Source organism: Chionomys nivalis, chromosome 24 (genome assembly GCF_950005125.1).
Source record: "Chionomys nivalis chromosome 24, mChiNiv1.1, whole genome shotgun sequence".
Taxonomy (NCBI): Eukaryota; Metazoa; Chordata; class Mammalia; order Rodentia; family Cricetidae; genus Chionomys; species Chionomys nivalis.
The window spans coordinates 18,292,443-18,319,627 of NC_080109.1; the positions used below are offsets into that span (position 1 = coordinate 18,292,443).

At 37.4% G+C, this 27,185-nt stretch overlaps 1 protein-coding gene across 1 annotated transcript; it reads left to right on the forward strand.

Moving 5' to 3' along the window:
- Nucleotides 1–2,252: 2,252 nt before the first annotated feature.
- On the forward strand, nucleotides 2,253–24,867 carry LOC130866059 (arylacetamide deacetylase-like 2). Its single transcript, XM_057757307.1, has 5 exons — nucleotides 2,253–2,390; nucleotides 10,913–11,135; nucleotides 15,380–15,449; nucleotides 17,189–17,360; nucleotides 24,265–24,867. The coding sequence occupies exons 1-5, from the start codon at nucleotides 2,253–2,255 to the stop codon at nucleotides 24,865–24,867; spliced, it is 1,206 nt and encodes a 401-aa protein (XP_057613290.1).
- The last annotated feature ends 2,318 nt before the right edge of the window (nucleotides 24,868–27,185 follow it).

A 27,185-nucleotide genomic window follows, 5' to 3' on the forward strand; every position in this document is an offset into this window, starting at 1 on the left:
TATATAAATTTGAAAACTTTATGTTTAATAGATGCTGAGTCACATACGAAATTCAGCATTAGATGAATTCATTCATTATTTAGAAAAGAATAGGAAGTTCATTTCCAATTGTCTCTAAGACCACTGTAAGAGTAGATCTGAATTTTGTTTTTCTATTTAATTAATTAAAATTTTTCATTTATTTTACATCCTGATCAGTTTCCCCTCCCTTCTCTCCTCCTGTTTCCTCCCCCTCTCTGATGCCTCTCCCCCACCCCCATCCACTTCTCCTTGGATTCAGCAGGGGCAGGCCTCCCATAAGCAAAAACAAAGCATGGCACTTCAAGTTGAGGCAGGGTCAAGCTCCTCCCCCCTGCATCAAGACTAGGCAAGGCAACCCAGCTTGGGGAATTAGAGTCTCAAATGCCATCTCAAGTACCAGGGACAGGTCCTGATTCCATCACTAGGAGTCCCACAAAACCAAGCTACACTACTGTCACACATATGCAGAGGACCTAGCAAGGACCTATGCTTGCTTGTGTCTTTCTGTTGGACCAAAGTCTTTGAGCTCCCAGGAATTCAGCTGTCTCTGTAGGTTCCCCATCAAGACTTTGATACCCCCTGGCTCTATAATCCCTTCTCCCTCTCTTCAATAGGACTTCCAGAGTTAGGCCAAGTGCTTAGCTGTGGATCTATGCACCTGCTTCCATCCTTTACTGGATGAAGTTTCTCTAGTGACAGCTAGGGTAGTCATTAATCTGATTACAGTAGATGTACAGTTCAGGCACCCTCTCCACTATTGCAGGTTTTAGCTGGGGTCATCTGATGGAGGAAGGTCATTGGTTAAAAAATAAAGAAACTGCTTGGCCCTCATAGGTTATAACATAGGTGGGTGGAGTAGACAGAACAGAATGCTGGGAGGAAGAGGAAGTGAGCTTAGACGCCATGCTTCTGCTCTCCAGAGCAGACGCAATGAAGCAAGCCGCCAGGTCAGACATGATGAATCTTTCCCGGTAAAACTGATGCTACACAGATTATTAGAGATGGGTTGATCGCGATATGAGAATTAGCCAGTAAAGGCTAGAGCTAATGGGCCAAGCAGTGTTTAAATAAATACAGTTTGTGTGTTGCTATTTCGGGGCATAAACTAGCCAGGCGGCCATGAGCCGGGCTGTGGGAAGCAGCCCACAGCTCCCTCACCAGTCATCCTTATGGATTCCTGAGTTTCTTGGGCATCAGATTTCTCCCTAACCCAAATGTGACCACCCATTAAGATATCTCTTTCTTTACACTTCCCTTCAATCCTACCCCAACCTGCCCATCCTGATCACTCATGGTCTCAAACTCCCATTCCCCATTTCCTCCTCCACCCCCCCCCCCCAGACTGCCTAGGAGATCTCTTATCTCTACAGACCGAAATCCATGTGTCTCTCTTTAAGCCCTCCTTGTTACTTAGCCTCTCTGTGGCTGTGGATTATAGCCTGGTTATCCTTTGTTTTATAGCTAATATCCATTTTTGAGTGAGTACATAGCATGTTTTTTTTTCTTTCTGATATGGGTGACCTCACTCAGAATAATTTTTTTTTCTAGTTTCATCCATATACCTGCAAATTTCATTATGGCATTGTTTTTCTGCAGCTAAGAAATACTCCACTGTGTCAATGAACCACATTTTCTTTATTCATTCTTCATTCGTGGGGCATCTAGGTTGTTTTCAGGTTCCGGCTATTACACATAAGACTGCTGTGAACAGAGTTGAGCAGCTGTCCTTTTGGTATGACTGAGTACCTTTTGGGTATATGCCCAAGATTGGTAGAGCTGGATCTTAATAACCTATGGTGTAGGTGTTAGCCTCAAGGCTGAAAATGAACATTACCTAATATTTTATCTTTTTAAAACTCTTATTACTACTCCTTGCAAAATGGCAAGAGAACAAAGGGATCTCTTGGTCCTTATTTTTGGTGTGCTCTACTTAGGATCACAAGGCTTCTGCTCTCCTGGTGTTATGTGGTGAAGGAGGAGGCCCTGCTCTCATATGACTTCACCATTGTTGCATGCTTTATTAGTCTTTTTGTAGTAAATTCTTTCCACAAAGCTATGCGATTGCATAACCAGTTTCAACTTGATCTGAGAAGTGAATGTCATGGCACTGTTGCTAAAACCGTCATGTTGTTTTACCTCAGAGAGTTCACCTACCTTTGTCTTACTGCTCTGTAGTCTATATATGAGATGCTGTTGACTATCACGACACACAGGTGTGGAAAATTTTTATGATGGGGTGCAGAACTCTGTGCTTCGGATTCTTTTGTGTTCTATTTGCTTACTGTGTTTATACACCTGTTCCAGAGAATATTGAAGAACCCTGGAAAGTGAGATTCATGGATGTTCTCATAAAAATGACATCATTTGTGGTAATATATTTTTTACTGGGGGAACTGGGATGCCATGTTATAAGTATATTTGAAACTTCTTTTAATTCAAAGTGTCTGAAAGAGATTTCTGTTTCTTTTCTTTTTTTGTTTCTGTTTTTGGTATTTGGTTGGTTGGTTGGTTCCATTTGGTTTTGGTTTGAGTTTTGGTTTTGGTTTTGCTTTTCAAGATAAGGTTTCTCTGTGTGACCCTGTTTGTCATAGAACTTACTGTGTAGACCAGACTTGCCTTGAACTCAGAGATCTGTTTTCCTCTGTATTCTGAGTGCTGGTATAAAGGCATTCACCACCACCTGGCTTTCTTTATGATGTGTAAATCAGATAATATTGATGTGTAATTAATCACTAGAGTGTCTAACTGATTACCTACTGACACAGGGACATACAATGTTTACTAAACTGGTCCATGCAATGACCATATATCAACATCAGCATAAAAGAAATAGTATTATCTACAAAGAATATTTAGAAATTGTCAGGAAGTTTGGATATGTTTAATGTTCTCAGTAATACCCATGCTCATACGGTCCTTGAAAACTAACTCATTTATGTCCATTAAGTTTAAACTTTTGATGCATTTAATCATTTATTATTCTAGTGATTTTCTTTTTAAAGGTGGTTCTCAAACATTTTGTTTACAGAAAATTTGCATATTCTTTGTATTACTGAGGCTTCCAAATAAATTTTATTTGGATATATATTGGGTATTTTATTTGGGTAATATTTGTCAATATTAACTATTGAACAAATTTTTATAATGATAATGATGTTGTCATTATGTTAATAAAACCAATATATTTACAGTTATACTAAATGTGTTTTAATAACATACAGAAGTGATAGTGACATTTATTCTATTTTCACAGATCTCTTTACTACAATTTTACTCTGAAAAAGTTACTATCATTTCAACTTTATACATGAAAATAAAGAGTCAGCATACGGGGTCCTGGAGAGATGGTTTAGTGGTTAAGAGCCTGACTGCTCTACCAGAGGACCTGGGTTCAATTCCCAGAACAAACATGGCAGCTCACAACTGTCTGTAATTCCAGGTCCAGGGGACCTGACATCCATAGCAAAACATCAATGCATATAACATAAAAATATATAAAATTTTAAAAACCCACAATTTAAAAAATCAGCATATGAAATTAATGCTTACTTTGAGATCAGTCTAGTGTTACAGTGCTTTGTATATGTATGCATTGAAACCCAGTCACATTTTTATTGAAATTTCATATGCTATATTCTGATGATGGTTCCCTCTCACATCACCTTCCACACACTCCTCACCTCCCCATCCATTCAGTTCCACCCCTTCTTTCTTTAGAAAATAAACAGGCAAAAACAAACAAACAAACGGACAAAAAACCACAACACATACATATACAACTACAGAAACACAATATTGGAAGCCATAGGTTACAATGGAAAGACCAGTAAGATATTTTGAAATGCCTAAAAAAAAATTAGACAAAAAAAAAAAAAAACTGCAAAATACTATAGAGTTTGTTTTGTGTTGACCGTCTGTGCTGAACGTGGGCCTACCCTTCAGTGTGGTTTATATACCCAGCAAGACTCCACTGGATAAAACTAATTTTTACAATGCAAGCAGCGATTGGTTTGAGATAGCTACTTGGGCAATGATAGTTGCTCCTGTGCACTTCCCCTTCCTAGCACCAGAGCCCATCTGGTTTGAGCTTGTCTAGCCTCGTGCATGCTTCCACAGTCTCTGAATCCTATGTGTGTCCATCCTGCTGTGTCTGGGAGACACTGTTTCCTTGGAATCATCTGTTTCCTCTGCCTCTTGCAATCCTTCCACCTCCTCTTCCACATGGCTCCCCGAGACTTGAGGGGAGGAGTTTGATGAAGACATCCCACTTGAGAATGAATATAGAAAAGTCTCTCACTTTCTATACATTCTCCAGTTGTGAGTCTCTGTATTTGTTCCCATCTATCACAGGAAGAAGCTTCTCTAAATATGGCTGAGCAAGACACTGATCTATGTGAATCACAGAATTTCATTGGGAGTCATTTATTATCCTATAATGAATCCATAACATTTGTGTTTCCCCAAGCCTCTGACCTATTCAGTCTCAGAGTCTTAGCCACTGAAGCAGAGTCAGTCATGAGTTCTAAAATCGGGTCAGAGAGTGGTTGGTAACTCCCACAATATTTGTACAACTATTGCATGAGTCTGTCAACTGGGAACATTGTAAATCACAGGGTTTGTAGCTGGGTTAATCTTTACTGTTCTTCACTGGTGGTATGCAGAGTGCCTTCCAGTACCATGAACAATAGTCAGTAGGGGAAATGGCTCTAGTTGGGCAGCAGCTCAACTGCTTCCTGTTGAATGAGGTATGTAGGTGATATTTTCATAACATTATTTTGTGGAATGCAGCCATTAGTCTTGGCAATGACTTGAGTTATTGGGAGGTTTTCTTGGGGCCAATTAGGTCAATTAATCAATTAAACGCAACCTATTTCTGGCACTGGACTTTTTAGTTGGTGGTAAAAGATGTCTAGTTTGGATATTGTCAACTCTGTTATTTGATAAATCCATATATATACATATATGTAAAAAGTTTAAGAATCTTCTATAACAGTGGCTTTCCAATGACCCCTCAAGTGTTACTTGTTCTTCCACTATTCCCTCCCATAATCCACTTTTTCCTCTTCCTGGCCATTTAATCCCCCTGTCCTAGTCTCTCCATTGTAACTCTATAACAATATGATATATTTACTCTCCCTTGAAATATCCTCCACTTCCCTATTTTCCCATATTCCAACCTGACCTGTATGGTTATACAGATTGTAGCATGTCAGTTGAAAGCTCAAAAGCTAACGTCAACATGTAAGAGAATACAATGTTTGAGTTACTTCATTCAGGATGATGTGTTTCTAGCTCCATCAATTTTTCCCAATCTTTCCCCATTCTGTAGCTGATTCTTTGTCCAAATGATGTTGCCCATTGCCTTGCAGAACCCTTTCAGCTTCATGAGGTCTTATTTATTGTTGTTCTTAGTGTCTGTGCTAATGGTGTCTTGTTCAGAATGTCTCTTCCTGCACCAGTAAGCTCAAGACTATTCCCCACTTTCTCTTCTATCAGATTCATGGTATGTATGTAGCATTATGTGGTGGTCCTTGATCTATTTGGAGCTGAGTTTTGTGCAAAGTGAAAAATATGAATTTATTTGAATTCTTCTATATGCAGCAAACCAGTTTGACCAGCACTATTTGCTGAAGATGCTGTCTTTTTTCCAATATGTATTTATGTTTTCTTTGTCAAAAAGTCAGATTGCTACAGGTGTTTGGAATTGTGCTTGAGTCTTCAAGTTGAATCCATTGATTAATGTGTATGTTTTTGTGCCAATATCATGCTGTTTTATTACTATAGTTCTTTAATGCAATTTGAGATTGGGGATGGTGATATGTATCAGTTATTTTATTGTTTAGGATAGTTTTAGCTATCATATCTGTTTTGTACTTTCATATGAAGCTGAAACTTTTCATTCCAATTTCTATGCATAACTGTATTAGAATTTTGATGAGGACGACATTGAATCTATAAATTGCTTTCAGCAGGGTTGATATTTTTACTGCATTAATCCAACTGATCCATAAGCATGGGAGATTTTTCCATCTTCTGATATATTCAATATTTTCTTCAATGTCTTAAAGCTTTTATCATAAAAGTCTTTTATTTGCTTGGTTATATTTACTCCAAGATATTTTAATTTTTTGAGGCTACTGTGAAAGGTATCATTTTTCTAATTTTTCTACAAGCTTTTCATTTGTATATAGGAAGGTTACTATTTTTGTTAGTTAATTTTGTATCCGGTTACTTTGTTGAAAGTATTTATCTAGTACAGAAGTTCCCTCATGGAGTTTTTAAGATCATTTATGTATACAACCATATCAGCTGCAAATAAAGGTACTTTTACTTCTCTGTTTAACACTTTTATCCTTCAGTTGTATTTTTCCTCTAGCTAAAACTTCAAGCACTATATAGAATAGGTATGAAGAGAGTGAAGATCATTGTCATGCTCCTGATTTTAATGGAAACGCTTGCATTTAATTCTTTTCTATTTCAGTTTATGTTAGCTGCGGACTTTCAGGAAATTATCTTTACTATGTTGAGGTATATCCCTTGTATCCCTAGTCATTTAAGGACTTTTATTATGAAGGGATATTAGATTTTGTTAAGGGCCTTTTTTTCTTCCAATAAGATGATTTTTGTGGATTTTGTCCTTCAGCCTGTTTATATGATGGATTACATTTATTTATTTCTATATGTTGAACTGTTCAAGCATCCCTATAAGAAAGACTACTTGATTATGGTGGATGCTTTTTGTGTGGCTTTAAAAAAATTATGTCCTTGTGATTCTATAGATTTCTTTAGCTGTCAATCTTGTTGATTTTCTCAAATAACCAGCTCTTTGTTTCATTGATTTTTTTGGATTGTTTTCTGTGTTTCTATTTTGTTGATTTCAGCCCTCAGTTTGATTATTTCCAGTCTTCTACTCCTCCTGGGTGAGTCTGCTTTTTTTTTTTTTCTAGAGCTTTCAGGTGTACTGTTAAGTCTCTAATGTGAGCTTTCTCCGTTTTTTAATGTGGGCACTTAGTGCTACAAACTTTCCTCTTAGCACTGTTTTCATAGTTTCATAGGTTTGGGTATGTTGTGTCTTTATTTTCGCTGAATTCAAGGAAGACTTTTAATTTCTTTCTTTATTTCTTGCCTGACCCAGGGGTGGATCAGTAGTTGATTGTTCAGTTTCCATGAGTTTGTAGGCTTTCTGGGGGTAGAATTGTTGTTAAATTCTGACTTTATTCCATGGTGATCCGATAAGACACAGGTGGTTATCTGTGGAAGTTTGCTTTGTTACTGAGTATGTGATCAATTTTCGAGAAGGTTCCATGAGATGCTGAGAAGAAGGTATATTCTTTCCTATTTGGGTGGAATGTTCTATAGATGTCTGTTAAGTACATTTGATTCATTACTCCATTAGTTCTCTTTTTTCTGTTAGGTTTCTGTCTGGTGAGAGAGGAGTGTTGAAGTCTCCTACTATTAGTGTGTGGGGTTTGATCTATGCTTTGAGTTCTAGTAATGTTTCTTTGACATATGTGGGTGCTTTAATATTAAGGGCATAGAGAGGCTGGTCTCCCTCCTTCTCTCTTTTTACATTCCCTTTACCCTAATATAAGCCCCTCTGCATGAATTCTGTTGCTTGGTGTCTTTCTCTCATGCGCCGTTTTTTCTTTCTTTCATTCTTTTTTTAAAAATACAACAGTAACTGTGGCCTCATAAAATAAATTTGGCAATATTCCTTCTGTTTCTATTTTGTGTAATTGAGGAGTATTAACTTTAACTCTTCTTTGAAAGTCTGGTAAAATTCTACCCTAAAACTATCTGGCTTTGGATATTTTTCTTAATAGATGTTCTTATATGCATACTTGCTTTTAAATTGAGAGTTTTATACTATTAAAAATATCTTGAATATAATGAAGCAACAGTTCTGATACCATCAACAGTACCTGTCATTCCTCAAACATAATTTTTATACAACTACCATTTTGATCTCCTACTTGTTACAGTCTTCTAGAATTTATCTTTTTTTAACTTTTGTTTTTCAGATATATAATGTATCAGCTAATTTTACAAAGAAGACCATATGTACCACTGGCCCAGATAAATGGCATTTTACCTTGTTCTTACTATCTGTGTAACAATGATCAGTCATGGGGTTTTCTGGAGTACGTACCCTCACCATTAATGTAGATGGGCATAATATCTGATAATATATGTATTCATTTATAACCTTAGCATCATGAAGCAGACACAGCAGTAAATGCACTGAAATATTCTAGACACGCAAAAATATATAATGATTCAACTGAAATCGGTCAGCGATGTTTTAGATGGCACATCAGAAATACTAAAAAGAGCCTGTCTTCAATTTCATGAATAGAAGGTGACTTCTTCTGGCTTCAAGTCATCTTAAGAAGAGAAGATGCTGTTTTATAGCTTTTTCATAGAGGACATGAACTATGAGTAACATAGTTACTGAAAAGCATTTTAATACCCTGAACTAAACTAGAGATGATGGAGACAGCATAGAGGGCAAAACATTTGCTGTGCAAGCATTAGTTTCTGCCCCAAGGTCTCCAGAACTCACAGACTGTGGGATATGTTAGCATGCATCTCCTACAGTGGGAGGGGACGTGGAAACAGGAGGATCACTAGAAGCTCCTGGGCCAGAAAGACTGACTTATACAGATAGAACAACTGAAACTGTCTTTAACCCGTTCAAATAATAAGGACAACAGCCAAGTTTATACCTGATTTCAACAAGCACACATGGCCAACATGTCTATACACACACACACACACACACACACACACACACTGATAATTTTATAACACTAAATTGAATGACCAACAAAATAAAATAAAATATTGGAACATACTTTTCAGAAAATGTTGTTTTAAATAAAATTACAGTTTATAAATAAATTATAATTATTATTACAGAATAAATTATAAGCCAGCTGGTGGTAGTACATGCCTTTAATCCCAGAACTTGGGAGGCAGAGGCAGGCAGATCTCTGTGAGTTCAAGGCCAGTCTGGTCTACAGAGTGAGTTCCAGAACAGCCGTGGCTACACAGAGAAATGCTGTGTGTATTTACCACTCCTGAAACTCCCTACTTCACCCTCCAAAGTTCCTTACTTGCGTTGTTTCCTCCAACACCACATAAGCACCCATCAAGTCCAGTCTGTACTGCCTGAATACTCTTGGATGTTTGGCTGTCCACAGGAGGTCAGGTGATGTACCAGAAGCCACATCCTTAAAAAACTGATTCTCCCTCTTTGACTGGCTAAAAATGCCAATAGCTCCTTGGCTGGGAGTAGGACTTTATGTTCACTGCTCTCTTCCACTATAGGATTTAGCCAGATTTGAATTTGCATGGGTTGGTGCATGCTGTCACAATCAGAGAATTTATTAAACTGTCATTTTGTACCTTGAGAACCCTCTTTCTTTGTATTCAGTCAATATCTCTGGCTTATATAGTCCTTCAGTCCCCTCTTCTGCAATGATCTCTGGGTTTGGGCAGGAGAGAAGGCACTATGAATGTTCCATTTAGAGTTGAACCTTCCTTAGTCTTTTATTCTCCTCACCTTATTCTGTTTTGCATCTCTTCATTAATCATAGTCTACTACAAACAGAAGCTTCTCTGACAAGGACTAAGAGATGTACTAATCTACGGGTATAAGAGTAAGTCATTAAGAGTCAGTTTAATAATCTACATTTAACAGAGTGGCAATAGTAAGTTCTCTCTCATGTCCTGTGACCTGTCTATCCACAGATTCTTAATGAAACATGGAATTAGATATAAATTTCATCCTTTGTAATGGTACTAAAATGCAATAAGATTGTGGTTGGTTATCCCCATGATGGTCAAACCCCTGCTTTAAAAGTGGGCAAGTCTTGCTACTCCAGTGGTTATTGTAGTTCACAGGGTTCACAGTTGAGCAAAACTGGTGCTTCTCTGGCAGTGTGCATAGCATCTTTAAACCCTATAAAAGCTAGCAAGTAGGGATTAAGCTTCCAGGTCAATATCAGCTTAATATCTCCAAGCATTTATTTATTTATCATTTGATAGATGTATACATTTCCCTGATTAATTCCCTTCTCTCGATTTGTTCTGTGTCTGCTGGAATCCATTTTCTCATCAAGTTCTTCTCCTGCTTTCATGTGGTGTGGGTGGTCCTTCTGTCTATGTGTTGCTTTTATTGGTTAATGAATAAAGAAATTGCCTTGGCCTGTTGATAGGGCAGAACTTAGGTAGGTGGTGAAAACTGGACTGAATGCTGGGAGAAGGAAGGTGGAGGGAGACACACCATGGAGCCGCCAGAGTCAGACATGTCGAATCTTTGTTTGTAAACCACTGCCACATGGTGATATACAGATTAATAGGAATAGGTTAAATTAACATAAGAGTTAGCCAATAAGAAGTTAGAGCTAGTGGGCCAAGCAGGGTTTTAATATAGTTTCTGTTTGTTTATTTTGATTCTGGGAGGCCGGGACAAACAAGTGGCCTTTCCGTACAACATTCAAGTCTTCATTCTTTTGTGTGATCCAATGAGTTTAATAGCTTCTTCTTTGAGCCTTGGAAGGAGATTATTTACTATAGCAAGGGTAACTCATTAACAGCTATGCAAGAAAATGACTTATCTTCTTATTAACTTTTAACAACCACTATTTTCTCAATGCAATGGTATTGTATTGAGCCATCTGCTATCCATAATGAATTATTCATGAACTCAATCTTGTGCTGATCTGGAGCAGATAAATGTATTGAGAATTTCATGCTACTAAAATATTGTTAGGAAATAAAATAAATCCTCTAGAGTATGATCACTGTTTAATTTTATCATTACATGTGTGCATATTTATTGTTATTAAAAATGTTCACTGTTTAAAATTTTGTCTTGCTTTTATAGGGCATATTATTTGAAAACATAGGTCTTATGAAATATGAAGAAGTATTTTCAGTAATAGCAGCAGCTCACTATACAAAACCAATTTCAGATGAAAACATTACAGTGATTGACACAAACTTTAGTGACATTCCTGTTCGTCTGTACTTGCCAAAAAAGAAGTCTGAAAGACAGAGACCAGCTGTAATTTACATTCACGGTGGCATCTTTGTCTTTGGAAGTTGCAGTAAGTGTATTTCTGATATATGTGTTGTTCATATATTAATATTAAAATAAGTGCTATGCATTGACAGAGTACTTAACAATATAAAGTTGACTTGAATAATATTTGCTTCTTAATAGAGATACATTGGAATGTATGGGTTATGGCTCACACATATTGGTAAGTAAAGTATCATGTGGAAGTAAGATTCTTTTGTTAGGAAAAATTTACTTTTAAATAAACATATATACAACCTAGACTTGAAAGTGTAAACAAAAAACTCTGAATTGAGCCAAAAAGCTGCCAATGACACAGATTATATAAAACATTGATGGGAACCAGGTTCTGTGTGTGTGTGTGTACAAAGTTCTTTAACTGTTGGATCTGCCATACCACGGTTAACATTTGTTCAAGTTGTAGATTGTAATACAACAATAATGTAGACACTTATAATCCAAAGCATAACTTTGTATTAAAATGATACAATAAAATAAAGCTGAGTAATCAGTTACTAACTATAACCCATGGATTCATCTCTGGAGGGGAAAGAATGTAGTAGCTAAGACAGACACACAACACACACACACACACACAGAGGCATAGATAGATAGATAGATAGATAGATAGATAGATAGATAGATAGATAGATAGATAGATAGACAGATAGACAGACCATTTTAAGCTTTCATGACTTACAGATTCACTGTACAGCAAAGTGTTGGGCTATTGTACTGTATACTTAACATATGTAATAAACAAGTGATAGCACTCTTTTCTTCAATGAGCCTATAACTTGTTATAGCCAGTATTTTTTCTTCATGGACTGTAAAAAATTTCAAAACGAGCAAAACTGAGAAGGTGTGCCTAGTCTTAGTATAACTTGATATACCATATTTTGTTGATATCCCTGGGAGGCCTTCTCTTTTCTGAAGGGAAAGAAGGAGTGAATTTGAGGGAGAGGGGAGTTGAGGGGGACTGTAAGGAGAGGAGAGAGTAAAAACTGTGGTCAGGATGTAATAAATGAGAGAAGAGTAAATTAAAAATAAAAATATAATAAATTAAAATGTTAATGTGTTCAGCTGAACAGCCAACTGAGTACGCATTTTTTGGATTGATATCATCGCCAGCATTTCAGTTTTGCAGAAGCAAATGATTAAGGAAGGTTTTCAAAGAATTCGAAAAGGGAGGAAGCAACAGTCCTATTGGCAGAAACCAGGGCTTCTAGAAGCTCCCCCTCCAGCGTTTCGGGCCCCAGGCCATCCAAGTCACAGTGGTTGGACAATGCCACCTCTCAGAAGCAGATAGTCCCATTGTTTGGCTCCAATGACATTTCTAAATTTCCATCCTGTTTCCAACCTTACCTGCTCCTTCCAGCACATAAGTCCATGTGCTTGTCACCTCCCAGTCCACTTCTCTTCTTACCCATTTCACACTTACTGGCATCTTCCTAGCATCTTACTGATCCCTTCTTCACTACTCTCTACTTATATCCTGGGAAAAGACATGTTTATCTTTTGGTCAAGATAAATCTAATTTCCTTAGCATATTTCCTTCCAAATCATCATCTGAATTGTGTTTCTTCTACAATTATAACCCCTTTATTGACTCCTAAGTATGTGCTGTCTTTTCTGCCTTCACCTCTGTTGACCCCAGTTACTTTTTCTAGTGATTACCTAATTGTGCTTTATTTTCAGAGACTTGTGCCCATGTCTGTTTCTCTCTCCTTTTGATTCTTTTTTGAGCTGTGTAATCTGAAAGCGATGCCCTTTGCTGCACTAATATTCTTTACTGTTAGCTTGTATAAAATAAGTTTATTCATCTTCTTTTACATTAGCCCTTCATTTGTGGCTACAACTTTAAAACAAATGAAAAGCTGAAGCCACTGTGAAATAAGCTATTGTTTAGACTTTACAGATATTAATATACTAACATTTTAGTACATACTTCTTTAGTTATTGGTTTCATGTTTTTCTCTACTTTATTCTTTACTTGTTTCTCCATACACATCCTGTTTTTAATCTCTAACATTGTTGCTGAACTTAAGTTCAATAAATTCTACTGTGAAATGGACTGTGTAACTGGTCAATAATGGATCATAAGAATTCTTTAACAGCTATAACTGGCCATTAACAGATCATGTGAATTCTTTAACAGATGTAGCATATTCTTGTTTTAAAGAGTAAGCATGAACTCTGGTAGCTCAGCACAGTGCTTCACGGTAGATCTCTGAATCTGCTTCCATCAGTTGCTGGATGAAGGTTCTCTGATGACAGTTAAGGTAGTCAACTATCTGATTACAAGCGAAGGCCAGTTTAGGCACCCTCTCCACTGTTGCTTAAACTCTTAGCTGAGGTCATCCTTGTGGATTCCTGGGAATTTCCCTAGTGCTGTGTTTCTCGCTTCTCTGTTAATGGCTCCCTCAATCAAGATATCTCTTTCCTTTCTCTCCCTCACTGCCCTTCCTCCTTCTTGAGCATCTCTTTCTCTCATGTTCTCCTCTTCCCCACTCTTCGCACCTCCCCCTGCCCTTCCTTCCTCACTTCAAGCCGCCTCCGAATTTTCTCAGGAGGTCTTATCTGTTTCCTCATTCCAGGGGAAGAGAGGGAGGAACAATAATTTGAGCAAATGGGTCAAGACCATGATGGTAATACCACAGAAACAGCTGGCCTGAGCTAGTAAGAGCTTACTGACTCTGGACTGACAGTGGGCGAACCTGCATAGGTCCAAATTAGGCCCACTGAATGTCGGGTACAATTGTGAGGTTTGAGCAGTCTGTGGGGCCACTGGCAGTGAGACCAGGATTTATCCCTCGTGCTTGAAATAGCATCTAGGAGCACGATCTCTTTGGACAGATACCTTACTCAGCTTAGACTTAGCGGGGAGGGCCTTGGTCTTGCCTTTATGTGAAGTGCCAGACTTTGTTGACTCCCCATGGGAAGTCTTACCATTCCTGAGGAGTGGATGGTTGGGTGGGGGGAAGAGTGGAGCCTGAAGAGGGTAGGGAGTGGGAATGGGGATAACTATGTAAAATAAGAAAAGACTGTATTAAAAAAAAACATCTTAATAAAAAGAAAAAAAAAGAGTAAGCTTGGAAATAAAACTCCAAAAACATGAGAAAGATAAATGCCCCCTAGTAGTGACCACCGTGCTCTATTTGAACTGTCGTTTGGCTCCTATGCTTTATGACATGTTTTGAGCACCTTCTTGTTCCTGTCCTCTCTACATATTCTGCCGTTTAGATTGCTCCCTATTCATTCATTCCTGGCTGCTCTTCACTCTCTCTTCATTTCTGCTGCCTTCTTTCTCAACCTTTCATAATGTGGAAATATGGCCACATTCATTGTGGGGAAACATTTCAGATGTACTGGCCATCTAGTAATAAATATTTTGTCACACATCGAAGTATAGATCTTCCCTTCCTATTTTCTTATTTTGCCTACTTTCTGCCTCTTCTCTAACTCTGTATTTCAACTATATTTGCCTACATATATTCTCATAAATGTATTACTTTTTAACCAAAAATTATGATTTTTATCTAGTTTATTTGCTGGTGGTTATTATGTTTTTACATTTAACATGATGAATACCAATTTATGATCTTGAGGTGAATTAATATATATTGCAGATTAAAAGAAATCTTGTCACTGCTATCTATTAAAAGTTTAGTAAAACATTTTTGTATCCCTTCGAATTCTTTTAAGTTAATTATATCCACAGTTAACTTTTTTAAAAAACTACAAATTTAAGAACATGTTATTATTTGATTTTAATAAAAATTAAATTGTATCTTTTATACAGAAAGGGAATATGAAGTTTACTTATAAGCTTATTAAATATGGATGACTTTACATAAATATGTAAACCTAGCCAAGGAAAATCTCATTTGTTTTAATTACACTAAAATTGCACCTTGATTTGAGTAAGTTGATGTTCCTTCATTGAAAAGTTTCTTTAAAAATAACTTTGAAAAATATCTGAATTTGTGAACATTGTAACAAAAGCTACAATGTTATTTTTAACTTAATTCCAGATTTCTCAATTCCTCTACCAAGAGTTCTATGAAATATGGTACTAATGAGTGACAGACAATCCTTTTTTTTTTTCCTGATTTCTGACAGAGTATTGTTCTCCATGGCGACAAAAGCGGGGATTGCAGGGTTTCCATCATTAATCACAATGCACATTTCTATCACATTCATAGGTAGTGGTGGGTACCCATTATTTTCTAATTACAGTGCATCAATTGATATTTATTTCTATTGTTTCAGAGATATCAACCAGTGACGACCTGAGCAGATGGACCGCAAACAAGCTTGGTGCTGTTGTTGTGGGAATAGAGTAAGGGAATGATAGCATTTCTTACCACAGCCCTTGCTCTCACTACCTAAGCTTGGCTTTTTCAGGACTTGACACCCACCTGGTTTATAGAAGCAGATCATTTGATCTGCAAGTAACATACATAAAGTATACTCATTATATGCTTAAGATGATGGGTTTTATTTGACCTAGTTATAAAAGAGTATGCGGTTAGTGTTGTTCTTGAGTCTAGTATTTTTTAGTGAAACTTTGGGAAAATTCAAATACTTTAAGACATTATACAAGCAATGTCTTATTTTTTTTTTTTTTTTTTTTTGTTTTTGTTTTTCGAGACAGGGTTTCTCTGTGGTTTTGGAGCCTGTCCTGGAACTAGCTCTTGTAGACCAGGCTGGTCTCGAACTCACAGAGATCCGCCTGCCTCTGCCTCCCGAGTGCTGGGATTAAAGGCGTGCGCCACCACCGCCCGGCCAAGCAATGTCTTATTATCTCATTATTTTTACCAGCATTTCCAATAACATTCAAAAATATGAGCAAATGTTTATTACTTTATGAACTTCTGTGTCCTCTGAACCACTGAGAACCCTATCAGGAGAATGAAAAGTTTGCTGCACCTCTTGCCAATACCAAAGCACACAGAGTAGAAATAGACTTTACAGGATTGTAGACCTCAGACAAAAACACCATAAAGAATCTCGTAGTTGAGAGTACATTGTCTGCAAGTAGGATATACTAGAGAGATTAGTTCTGTCTACTCATAACTAATTATTGCTAATGGGACAAGACATATTATGTGAGTTTTGAGAAATATCTAAATTAAGATAGTAATAATGGTGTGCATTTCCTGCAATAATTTAGCCAAACTTATCATATTATCATTTTAGATTAGTTTTTTTTAAATGGTGTGATATATTGTACAATGTTTTAGAATTCTGCACATTTTTAGGTACTTGCGGTTCTCTACCTTGACGAGTAATGATATTTGTATGTCATTTGCTCATATTATACTAATTTTCAAATATGTAAGACCCAGATTAAAATACAAATATCTACATGTACCATATGATTGATATTGTTTAAAATAAGCGTGTGAATAATTCACTGATTCTAATAGATATTAAAATGATAGAATTATAAATGTTGTAGCCCACTGGAGGTGCGCTCCAAAGACAGAACACACACAGACACACACACACGAAGCAAAGCGAAAAATGAAAAGACACTGTATTACTGTTAGTACTTAGTCTTATGAAACAATTAAAAATTTTGAGTAAGATCCATTGGTATACTTAGAATGTTCCTATTCCATAATGATTGTTGGCTTAAATTCTGATGTTCAGTTTGTGATATGAAATTCTACAATTTTAAAGAATATGGACCTACATCTGTTTATAATTGAAGTCATATGTCAATAATTTACTCTCATTTTTTGGCATTTAAAAATTCTGGGTAATCTCATCAGTGTTTTTAAATTGTTTTTGTGTCAACAAGTGCACTGAGGACCATGGAAGTATACAGGCTTCATAGGGTAAAGGCACCTGTCTCAGGCATTTCTCCTTAGAATCAGTACCTGAAACCCTGAACCAGAATCTACTCCTCACTTTTAAGACCAATGTTACCAGTTATCTTGGGGTTAATTGGTGACATTTGTGATTCAGAGTAGGGCCAAGATATCAGTGTATCTGTTGGGGAGTATGAGAGATATTTAGTTACATATTTTTAACAAGGGCTCTGTTGTGTTTCTTCTTGATTTCCCTCTAAAGCTACAGACTTGCTCCTCAGTATCAATTTCCAGCTGCCCTTGAAGACTGTGTTTTTGCAAGCAAGTTCTTTCTCCAGAATAAGGTTCTTGCAGAATATGGAGTGGATCCCGCTCGCATCTGCATTATGGGAGACAGTTCTGGGGGTACCTTGGCAGCAGCAGTGGTTCAACTGGTATGTTGTATGTATTATATACATGTTTTAATCCTAACACAAAAAGAAGCACTGTTTTAGGTGTATTTGCATTTGTTTCAAATCATTAGCTATGAAATTTAAGATAAACAAGATTATCCATTTTGCAGGATGTTACTTTAGATTTAGCTTTAATTGTCTACTGCTAAGAAAGGATATAGGATATAACAGCTCCTGTTTGAAATACTCAGTGCATCAAGAGAGTGAAGGCATGGCTGTAGGAGCTGCTTTTGCCTGTGGCGGTGGGAGTGTAAGGCTGCTTGCTCTTACCTCTCAAGGCTAGAATTCAGAGAGTGATGCTTGCTGGTACTTTCTTCCAACACATGACCTATATTCCCCCAAATGCTTTTGTAGAAGAAAATGAATACTTTGTAGCATTTCTATTACATAGATTGACTTCCTTGTATAAATTTGGTGTAGTCTCAAAGTATATATTTATTAAATTTTACTAAATACTTCTATTTTTATTTGAAATTTAGTCCAATCAATAATGTTTCCTTTTTTAGAACTAGTTAACTCATCTTAAGACAACTATCCCTTTTATTATTCAATTGTTATGAAATACCATATCATATAAGCCCATAAAATACTCAAAATCTTTCTTGAGTCACTTCAGTGTTCTCTTTCATAAGGTGCATGAACAGGCTCTCAGAATAACAGAACTATTTTTTACAGAAACTTGTAAAGCAGGTCAGGTTTTTCTAGTAGAAAGACAAGCTATAGATGGACAAGAGTACAAAACATGTGTTTTCTCATGTTTTAAAGAAACATGGCAGCCTGATGTGACAGTTGAGAAGGCAAAGGCATCTGCTGCCAAGCCGTAAGGCCTGATTTAACTTCCAGAACCCACACAGTGGAGAAAAAAAAAAAAAAAAAAAACTAACCAAATCCTCAAAGTTATCATTTTCAAGTGGTGGCACACCACATTTTTCTCTCATGTACCATCAGGGAAAAAAAAAAAACTGACACTATTCTAAACCATATGGTTCAAAACAAACAAAGAGTTAGAGATTAAAATTTGTCACTTCAGTAGAGAGCAGAACTGTGATGTCTTCAAGATGGCAAATCATTGAGAAAGATGGGCTAGTTCAATAAAGATGTGTGGCTAGATAGGTACATTTGCGGTGGCTCAGAAAGTGTCAAGAGAAAAGGAATTAAAAAAAAAAACTTAACTGATAAATAAAGACAAAATCACCTTTCCCTTAACTGAGCAAGTTTTAGGCACAATGCATAGAATGTCTAACATAAGGTGGGAAATGATCATTGAAATAGAGGTAAATTACTTGTGAGTTTAGGAACTGATGCTCTTGATTAAGTTTTAACATGTGCAAACACAAGTGTTCATGATTATGGTGAAATTAATTAATATATACTCAAATAAATGAAGTAGTTTTGCCAGACTGATAGCCTATGGTTCTGGCTAGTACAGAATCATTAACTTGGTACATTTTAATCTTTCAATTAATTTTTGAATATTAATTTTGACTTAGGATTTAAGATAGATAGGAGCACTGAATGCTAGACAAGCAAACTTCACATGGAAGCTAGGAATATAGAATTGAAATTGAAATAACTGCAACAAAATGAGTTATCAGTCACTGAAAAGTTGATTCACTGCGTAAAAATGCGGGTGTGCCAACTCTGACGATAAAAGTTCTGTCATTGGATTCAAAATGTTGAAGGAAGCGAATACCTCCTGAAAGATGTCCTCTGACCTCCACGTGCACAAAGATGCTCCTCCCCCTCCATGGTCTCTGTCTGCTGTCTGTCTATCCATCTGCCCCGCCCCCGTGTGTGTGTATGTGTGTGTAGTCTGTCTGTCTGCCTCTCTCTCTCTGTCTCTCTCTCTGTCTCTCTCTCTGTCTCTCTATCTATCTATCTATCTATCTATCTATCTATCTATCTATCTATCTATCATCTCTGTGATTGTCTACCTGTCTGTCTGTCTGGAATTAAGAGCATATACTGGAAGGCTAAATAAAGAAACCAGTACACAGAGTTACCTTGGTGATGATTCTGCTGTGCTGGGATGTTAGGGCCCACACTGCTGCTATTGCCACCATGTCCTCCTGCTGCACTCTGTGCCCTATGTTTCACCAGCCACACTGGGAGCCAAATGTAACCTTTGCTTAACTGTTACCCAAACTGCCTTGGCATTTCACTGGAGTGACTAGTGAAATTCTATTTAGAACTAAGTCAAGCAATATCAGACATTGTGTTTATTATGGCCCTCTTCACAAAATCCTGACAGAAGTCAGCCTTAGAGCTGTACTGATTTTTCTTCCAAGGTTCTGGCATCAGGGTAATTGGAATAAGGGCCTGAACTTTGGATAGTGTTAGGCCATCTTTTTATTCTGTTGTAAGGGTGAAGCCTCTCCCACAGGCCCAGGTGTGGTGTCACAACAGGCTGTCAGATGTGGAAAGACCGTGAAAAGCAGAGATGTGGCCACCAAGTGTCCTTTCTGTGTTACAAGAGTCAGGTGCTTTGGGCCAGGTTAGACTCTGTGATCCATCTGACTTGCCAAGGTCAAGATTCCCATTGCTGCTCCTACGATCTTCCTCAGTGTCCTAGGTAAATTTAGACACGTCCAGTTCTTTCATAACTGTCTTCTTCAGTGAAAAGGAACCTTTAGCTGATCACCAGTGTCTCTATAGGGGAGTTGGCTTATCGCCTTCAGAAATCCTTGTAGTGTACTAGAATCCACATTTTGGAATTTATAATGAAAGACATTGGTATAAATGAGTACTTGTGATGGTTTTTATTTGAAAAATCTTTTTTATAATAAACATTAAAGTAAGAACTTAAGAGATAAAGACAGTATTTTTCACCGTGAAATTTTATCACAGTGGGTTTAGCACAGGCATTTATTGACTCAGGACAGCAGAGAACTAGTGAAATTTGAATCCCAGACACTGTCCTCCATGGGGAGTGTATCATAGCATCTATTCCAGCTCTTTTTGGTTTAAAGCATGTGGAGTTTTCAACCTCTGCCCAAAGAACAATTGTTCTCTCCTTTTCTCCACCTTTAATGCAATAGTTGTCATTTGATGTCTCTGTGTATGTATTTATGCAAGTATATACATTACAAAAAGTGTATGTATTTGCAAGTGCTTGTTCATGTGTATACCCATGCATGCAGAAGTCAGAGGTTGACACTAGATGCTTCCCCTGTATTTCTCTACCTTATTTTTGAAAGTGGATCTCTTACCGGACATGAGATCACTGAGTCAGCTAGAATGACTGTCAGTTAACTTCTTGAATCCCCCTCTGTCCACCCTATCCACACATATGCTGCTATGCACAGCTTTCGTGGTTCCGGCAATCTGTAATCAGGCCTTCGAACGTGTATCAACAAATACTTTATTGACAGAGTGGTGTCATTTCTCATTCACTTTATTTTGTATTTCAATATAAAATTGATCTGATAAGATACATGGGGTTATTCCAAACTTTTTCTATTTGGTGAAGTTTGTTTTGTTACCAAGTATGTGGTCAGTTTTTGAGAAGGTTACATGAGTTGTTGAGAAGAAGGTGTATTCTTTTATGTTTGGATGGAACATTCTATAGATATCTGTTAAGTCCATTTGAGTCATAATATATGTTAGTTCCTTTATTTCTCTGTTAATTTTTCATCTGACTGACCTGTCCAGTTGTAAGAGTAAAGTGTGGAAGTCTCCCACTGTTAGTGTATGGGGTTTAATATATGATTTAAGCTTTAGAAGTGTTTCTTTCAAATATGGGGGTGCCCTTGTATTGGGGGCATAGATATTCAGTATTGAGATTTCCTCTTGATGGATTTTTCCTATGACTAATATGTAATGTCCTTCTTTGCCTCTTTTGGTTGATTTTATTTTAAAGTCTCTTTTGTTAGATATTAGAATAGCTACACCAGCTTGTTTCTTAGGTCCATTTGATTGGAATATTTTTTCCCAATTCTTTACTCTGAGACAATGTCTGTCTTTGATGTTGAGGAGTATTTCTTGTATGCAGAAGAAGGATGGATGCTGTTTTTGTATCTAATCTGTTAGCCTGTGCCTTTATTAATTGACTTTTATTGAGCTCTACATTTTTTCTGTGCCTTTTTATAGGTGAGTTGAGTCCATTTATACTAAGGGATATTAATGACCAGTGATTGCTATCTCCTGTTAATTTAGTTTTTATTGTTGGTTATGTTAATTTGTGCATTTTTCCCTTATTTGGGATTTGCTGCTTTGAGACCATCAATTGTCTGTGTTTTTGTTGATGTAGCCATCTTCCTTGGGTTGGAGTTTTTCTTCAAATATTTTATGTAGGTCTGGGTTTGTACCTAGGTATTGGCTAAATCTGGTTTTGTCATGGAATGTCTTGTTTTGTCCTTCTATGGTGAATGAAAGGTTTTCTGGGTAAAGTAGTCTGGGCTGGCATCCGTGCTCTCTTAATGTCTACATAACACTTGACCACGACCTTCTGGCTTTCATTGTTTCCAATGAAAAGTCAGGTGTAATTTTGATAGGTCTACCTTTATATGTTACTTGGCCTTTTTCCTTTGCAGCTCTTAATATTCTTTCTTTACTCTGAATGTTTAGTGTTTTGATTATTATATGGTAAGGGGAGTTTTTTTAGATCCAGTCTATTTGGTGTTTTGTAAGCTTCTTGTATTTTCATAGGCATATCTTTCTTTAGGTTGGGAAAGTTTTCTTCTATGATTTTGTTAAATATGTTTTCTGTACTTTTGAGTTGAACTTCTACTCCTTCTTCTATACCTATTATTCTTCTATACATATTATGGCCTTTGCATGTTGTCCCATATCTCCTAGATATTTTGGGCTAAGCTTATTATATTTAATGTTTTCTTTGACTGATGAGTCTATTTCCTCTATTGTATCTTCAGTGCTTGAGATTCTCTCTTCCATTTCTTGTATTCTGCTGTTTATGCTTGTGTTTATGGTTCCTGATCATTTTCTCATTATTTCTGTTCCTATAATTCCCTCAGCTTGTGTTTTCTTTATTGTCTCTTTTCAATTTTCAAGTTTTGATTAGTTTCTTTCATATGTTTGATTGCTTTTTCTTGGTTTTCTTTAAGGAATCTGCTGATGTCTTCCAACTTTTTGATTGTCTTTTCCTCCATTTCTTTGAGGGAATTTCTCATTTCCTCTTTAAGAGCTTCAAGCACTCTCCTGAAGTTATTTCTTAGATCATTTTTATCTGCTTTATCTATATTTGATTGTTCAAGGCTTGCTGTTGTAGACTCTTTAGGTTTTACTGGTGTCATGTTGCTCTTTGTGGTGTTGTGTGGTTGGGGCTGTCTGTGATTCTGTTGATTAATCTTCTAGGTGCCAGTGAATCCAAGGCTCAGATGGTTATTCCTCATGATACAGTCAGTACCACTGTTCTAGTTACTCCATTGGTCACTCCATGTTCCTGGAGGTCACTCAGTGCTTCTGAGCTTTGCTCTGCTCCGTTGTAGTTTGCTGTCTCAGACCTGCTCTAGCCTAGGTCGTCAGCTCAGACCTGTTTCTGTAATGTTCCTGGTCAGGATCCATTCCTGCAGAGGTCTCTGTCTCCAGTCTACTTCCTTGGATGTCCCAGACTTGGATGCTCCCAGACCCACAGAGGTCCTGGCTCAGGCCTACTCCCTCAGAGGTCCCAGACTCATGCCTGGACCTGCAGAGATCTTTCGTTCCTGCTTATATTCTTGGAGGTCCCAGCTTCACACCTAGACCCATAGGGGCCCTGACTTAGGTCTACTCCCTTGAAGGTCCCATATTCACACCCAGATCCACAGTGGTCTCTGTCTCTGGCCCACTCACTCATCAGTTGCTCCCCTGTACCTGCTCCTGTGGAGTTCACTGTTTCAGGTCTGCTCTGGCCCAGGTTGCTAACTCAGTCTTGCCTCCACAAATGTCCCTGGTCTGGATCTGCTCCTGCTCCCATGGAGCTCACTTTCTCAGGCCTGCTCCAGCCTAGGTAGCTGGTTCAATCTCACTCCTACAGAGCTCACTGCCTCAGGCCTGCTTTGGCCCAGGTCGCTGGCTCAATCCTGATCTTTTGGAAATCTCTATCTCAGACCCGCTCTGACCTAGGTCGCTCTGCACTTCCTTTCCAGCTCTTCTGGTTTTCATAAATTATTTTCTTTATCTTCTGTCACTTCAATCATGCCACAGTACTTAGATAAATATTAATTATCTCCTTTAGCATGTCAAGTTCCACCAGATTTTATATGTGAGCTTTGGTATTTGTGTTCTATTATAGTTATACTTTTGGCCCATTATATTACTTAGGTCAAAAATCATTTTAGGGAAACTAGATTTGATAATGTATGTTTATTTGTAGGACACTTGTGAGTCTGAGACAGAGTGACAGAATGCTCCAGAACAAACTGAGATGCATAGTATAACTTTACTAAAAATAACAGAAGTGAAATTTCTTTTTTGCGGGGGGAGGGCAGGAGGACATTCAAGACAAGGTTTCTCTGTGTGTAGCCCTGGCCATCCTGGAACTCTGTAGACCAGGCTGGACTCAAACTCAGAGTTCTGCCTGCCTCTGCCTCCCAAGTGCTGGGATTAAAGACATGCACCACCATGCCCTGGCTAAAAGCTAAATTTCTTAAAAGAAACAAACAAGAAAACATTATAGTTTCCTAGGATGCTTCTTATCTTTCTGATCATATTCCTGTTTGGATGTCATACATGAACAGTTGTGTAAAGCAACAGAATATGCATTGTTTCTGCACGGGTGAAAGTGAAATGGCACACTCATGCCTCTACATTAATGAGTTAATTTTATGAGAAATTCACCAACAATGTTTCAACTTAATAAATTTATTTTACCACAGCATATTGAACTGAAGCTACCAATCCTTTTGTTTGAAAGCTATTAACTCATTAGTATTCATTATATATTTAGCTACAGAATGATCCAGAATTCAAAGACAGAATTAAGGCACAAGCCTTGATATACCCTGGCCTACAGTTGATTGACACCTTTCTGCCATCGTATCAAGACTATAAACATGGTCCAGTTCTGTCCAGGGAGGTGATAATTAAGTTGGCATGCCTATATTTGACTGAAGATGAAACACTGCCCCAGGCTTTACTGAAGAATGAGCACATGCCTGAAGAGTCAAGACACCTGTTCAAGTTTGTTAACTGGAGTGACCTCCTTCCTGAGAAGTATAAAAAGAACCATGTTTACACGGAGCCCATCTTTGGGAAATTGAATGCTTCCTATGTGGCACTTATGGATCATAGGCTGTTCCCTTTGTTAGCCAATGACTCCCAGTTACAGAGTTTGCCCCGGACCTACATCCTGACTTGTGAACATGACATCATACGAGATGATGGTCTCATTTACGTCACACGACTTAGAAATGTTGGGGTCCAAGTTACCCATGACCACATGGAGAAAGGAATCCATGGAGCTATGTCATTTACCAGAGCTCCGGTGTTTTTACATTCAGGATTAAAAATGAGGGATAAGTATATTAGCTGGCTAGAGGAAAATCTATAAATCAATGGTACCTGCAGCTAGGTAGTCAGTAGTCACCAGAAAGTTATGTTTTATGATGAAGTGAAGAGAATGATCCGACTTTTGGATGAAGCTACATTTGAATTTGAATGAAGGTTACTGTGTATGTTTGAGAAAGTGGCTTAATTATTATTTGTCAGGAAATATGTACTCTGACTATTCAAAAATAGTAGAATAATGTGAAACAATGTGGTGAGATTCAAGGTTGTAACTTCAATGGAATCATGAGGAGGGTGGGTTAGCAAATTACTCTCCAGCATTCTAGAGGCAATAAGGCAGGCAGATCTCTGTAAGTTGAAGGCCAGGCTGGTCTGTGTAGCTAATTCTAGCTCATTCATTGCTATATAGTGATATGAACTCTTAGAAAAAATCCTTTAAAAGAGTAACTAAAAGAAACCATGAATGAGGAGAAAGTATGATAAAGCAGGATTGCAAAGACATCTTTTAAGGACTGAGCTTTATACTGTACTTCAATCTCGGTTTTTCCAGTCATGTATTGTCCATACTTTACTTTGGTCTACTCTAGGTAAATTAAGCTAGTTGTTCTTCTCACTAGGTGGTTTTCAAGAATTCTTTGTATATAGAGGGAAAAGGTTAATATTGGAACTGTAAATTATTCCAAAAGCTTAAATATTTGCTTAAACTTTTGTAATATCAAACTTGAAGGTACCTACCTGGGTTAAATTCATTGATTCAATCGCCTTGATGCACAAAGGTACCCAGACAACTGTAGAGTGCAGGTAGATTTATTTAAAATATTCTTTTGAATTTTTGTAGTGAATTATTGTACACACAGAGGCTGCATATCTGGGGAGTTATCTGAGTAGTGATCTCCAGGCCTGTTTGTTTCCCTGTGATGATGTGACCCATACTCCCATCAGCACAAATAAACTCATAAATATCTGCATTTCTGCTGTAAAGTGGTGAAATCAATGTCTAATGTTCTGATATCCCAGTGATTCTGCTGCTTGTGCTTTTTCTTAATGTTCAATAAACTTCGTGAAATGGAAGTTAAGTGTGTCTTGTGGATTTAGCTGGTAACCTGACCTCATCTCCAAACATATTTTCATTAGTTCTTTTCTGCAGTTTGAACCTTTTTGTTCATCTCAACCTTGAGCTGCCCACTAATCTCTCAGTTTAATCACATGAGCCTCTTCCCTGACATTCAGACACTAAGTTGTTGCAAGAACATCAGGAAAGACTGACATTTATCAAGACTAAAGAGTGACTAACATCACTTTGCTTGTTTCATTTGTACAAGAAAAAGAATATTGGTCATCTTTTATCAAACCAGACTTGATGAGAATTGTTTGTCTTTGTTAACTATTAATCACAAGTTGAAGGAAGGTTAGAAGGTCACAAGTAGACTAGAAAAGTCTGTGTGGGTTTCCTCAAGTGACAGTTTATTCATTGAGAAGACATTTGGTAAAATAAATAAATAAATAAATAAATAAATAAATAAATAAATAAATTGGTAGATGGGTTGAAAGTAAGTTTCTAAACATAACCAAAAGTGGAAAGGGGAGAACTCAGAGGTCACATAAAGCTAACCCAAAGCCTAATTAGCAGATTCCCATCCTAAGATTCCTCCCATATGGAAGAGTGTGCCTTAAAACCAACCTGTTACTTTGTTTTCTGTTTTTTGGTCTTATGTCTTTCTGGATTCCATTCATGTCATTTTCATGGAATGAGCTCAGCAAACTCCTAGACAGTCTTTTTCTTTTTTTAAACAGTACTTTATATTTGGACAGGATTTGAAAAGATCTCTACTATACATGTGAAAACCCCCTATTTTATTAATGAGCTTGCTTATCACACTTTTGTAGCTTTGACAAAACAAGAACATATAGTTAGAAAACCAGAAGATTAGTGTGATGGCTATTCTTAGTTGTCAACTTGACTACATCAGTAATGAACTACAATTCAGAAATGAATGGCACACCTGTGAGAGATTTTCTGCTTGCTTTGAAGTGGATTTATCCATTTCTAATATGGAATTGAGGTAGGAAGGCACACCTTTCATGGGAATATTGAGGCTGGAAGACCCACCTTTAATCTGGACCCTATCTTCTGCTGGAAGCCTCTACAGAGACATGGAAGAAGGAAGCTGTTGCTCTTTGCCTGATTCTTCTTGAATCAGATTTACTAGCACATCCATTCCTTGACTGGCATTGGAGCCTAGTTCTTTGGAATTCCAGCATATACAGCAGACAAACTGAGATATCCACCTTTGTGAGACTGAGGAGCTACTAGATTCTTGGACTTTCTGTTCACAGCTAACCATTGTTAGATTGCTGAAT

Bases quoted from the DNA above. Each gene is read 5' to 3' on its own strand.
- LOC130866059 (XM_057757307.1), top strand. From the start codon at position 2,253: ATGGGGTGCAGAACTCTGTGCTTCGGATTCTTTTGTGTTCTATTTGCT. The intron at 2,391-10,912 runs GTAATATATTTT...TTGCTTTTATAG, and splicing joins TAAAAATGACATCATTTGTG to GGCATATTATTTGAAAACAT. The intron at 17,361-24,264 runs GTATGTTGTATG...TTATATATTTAG, and splicing joins CAGCAGCAGTGGTTCAACTG to CTACAGAATGATCCAGAATT.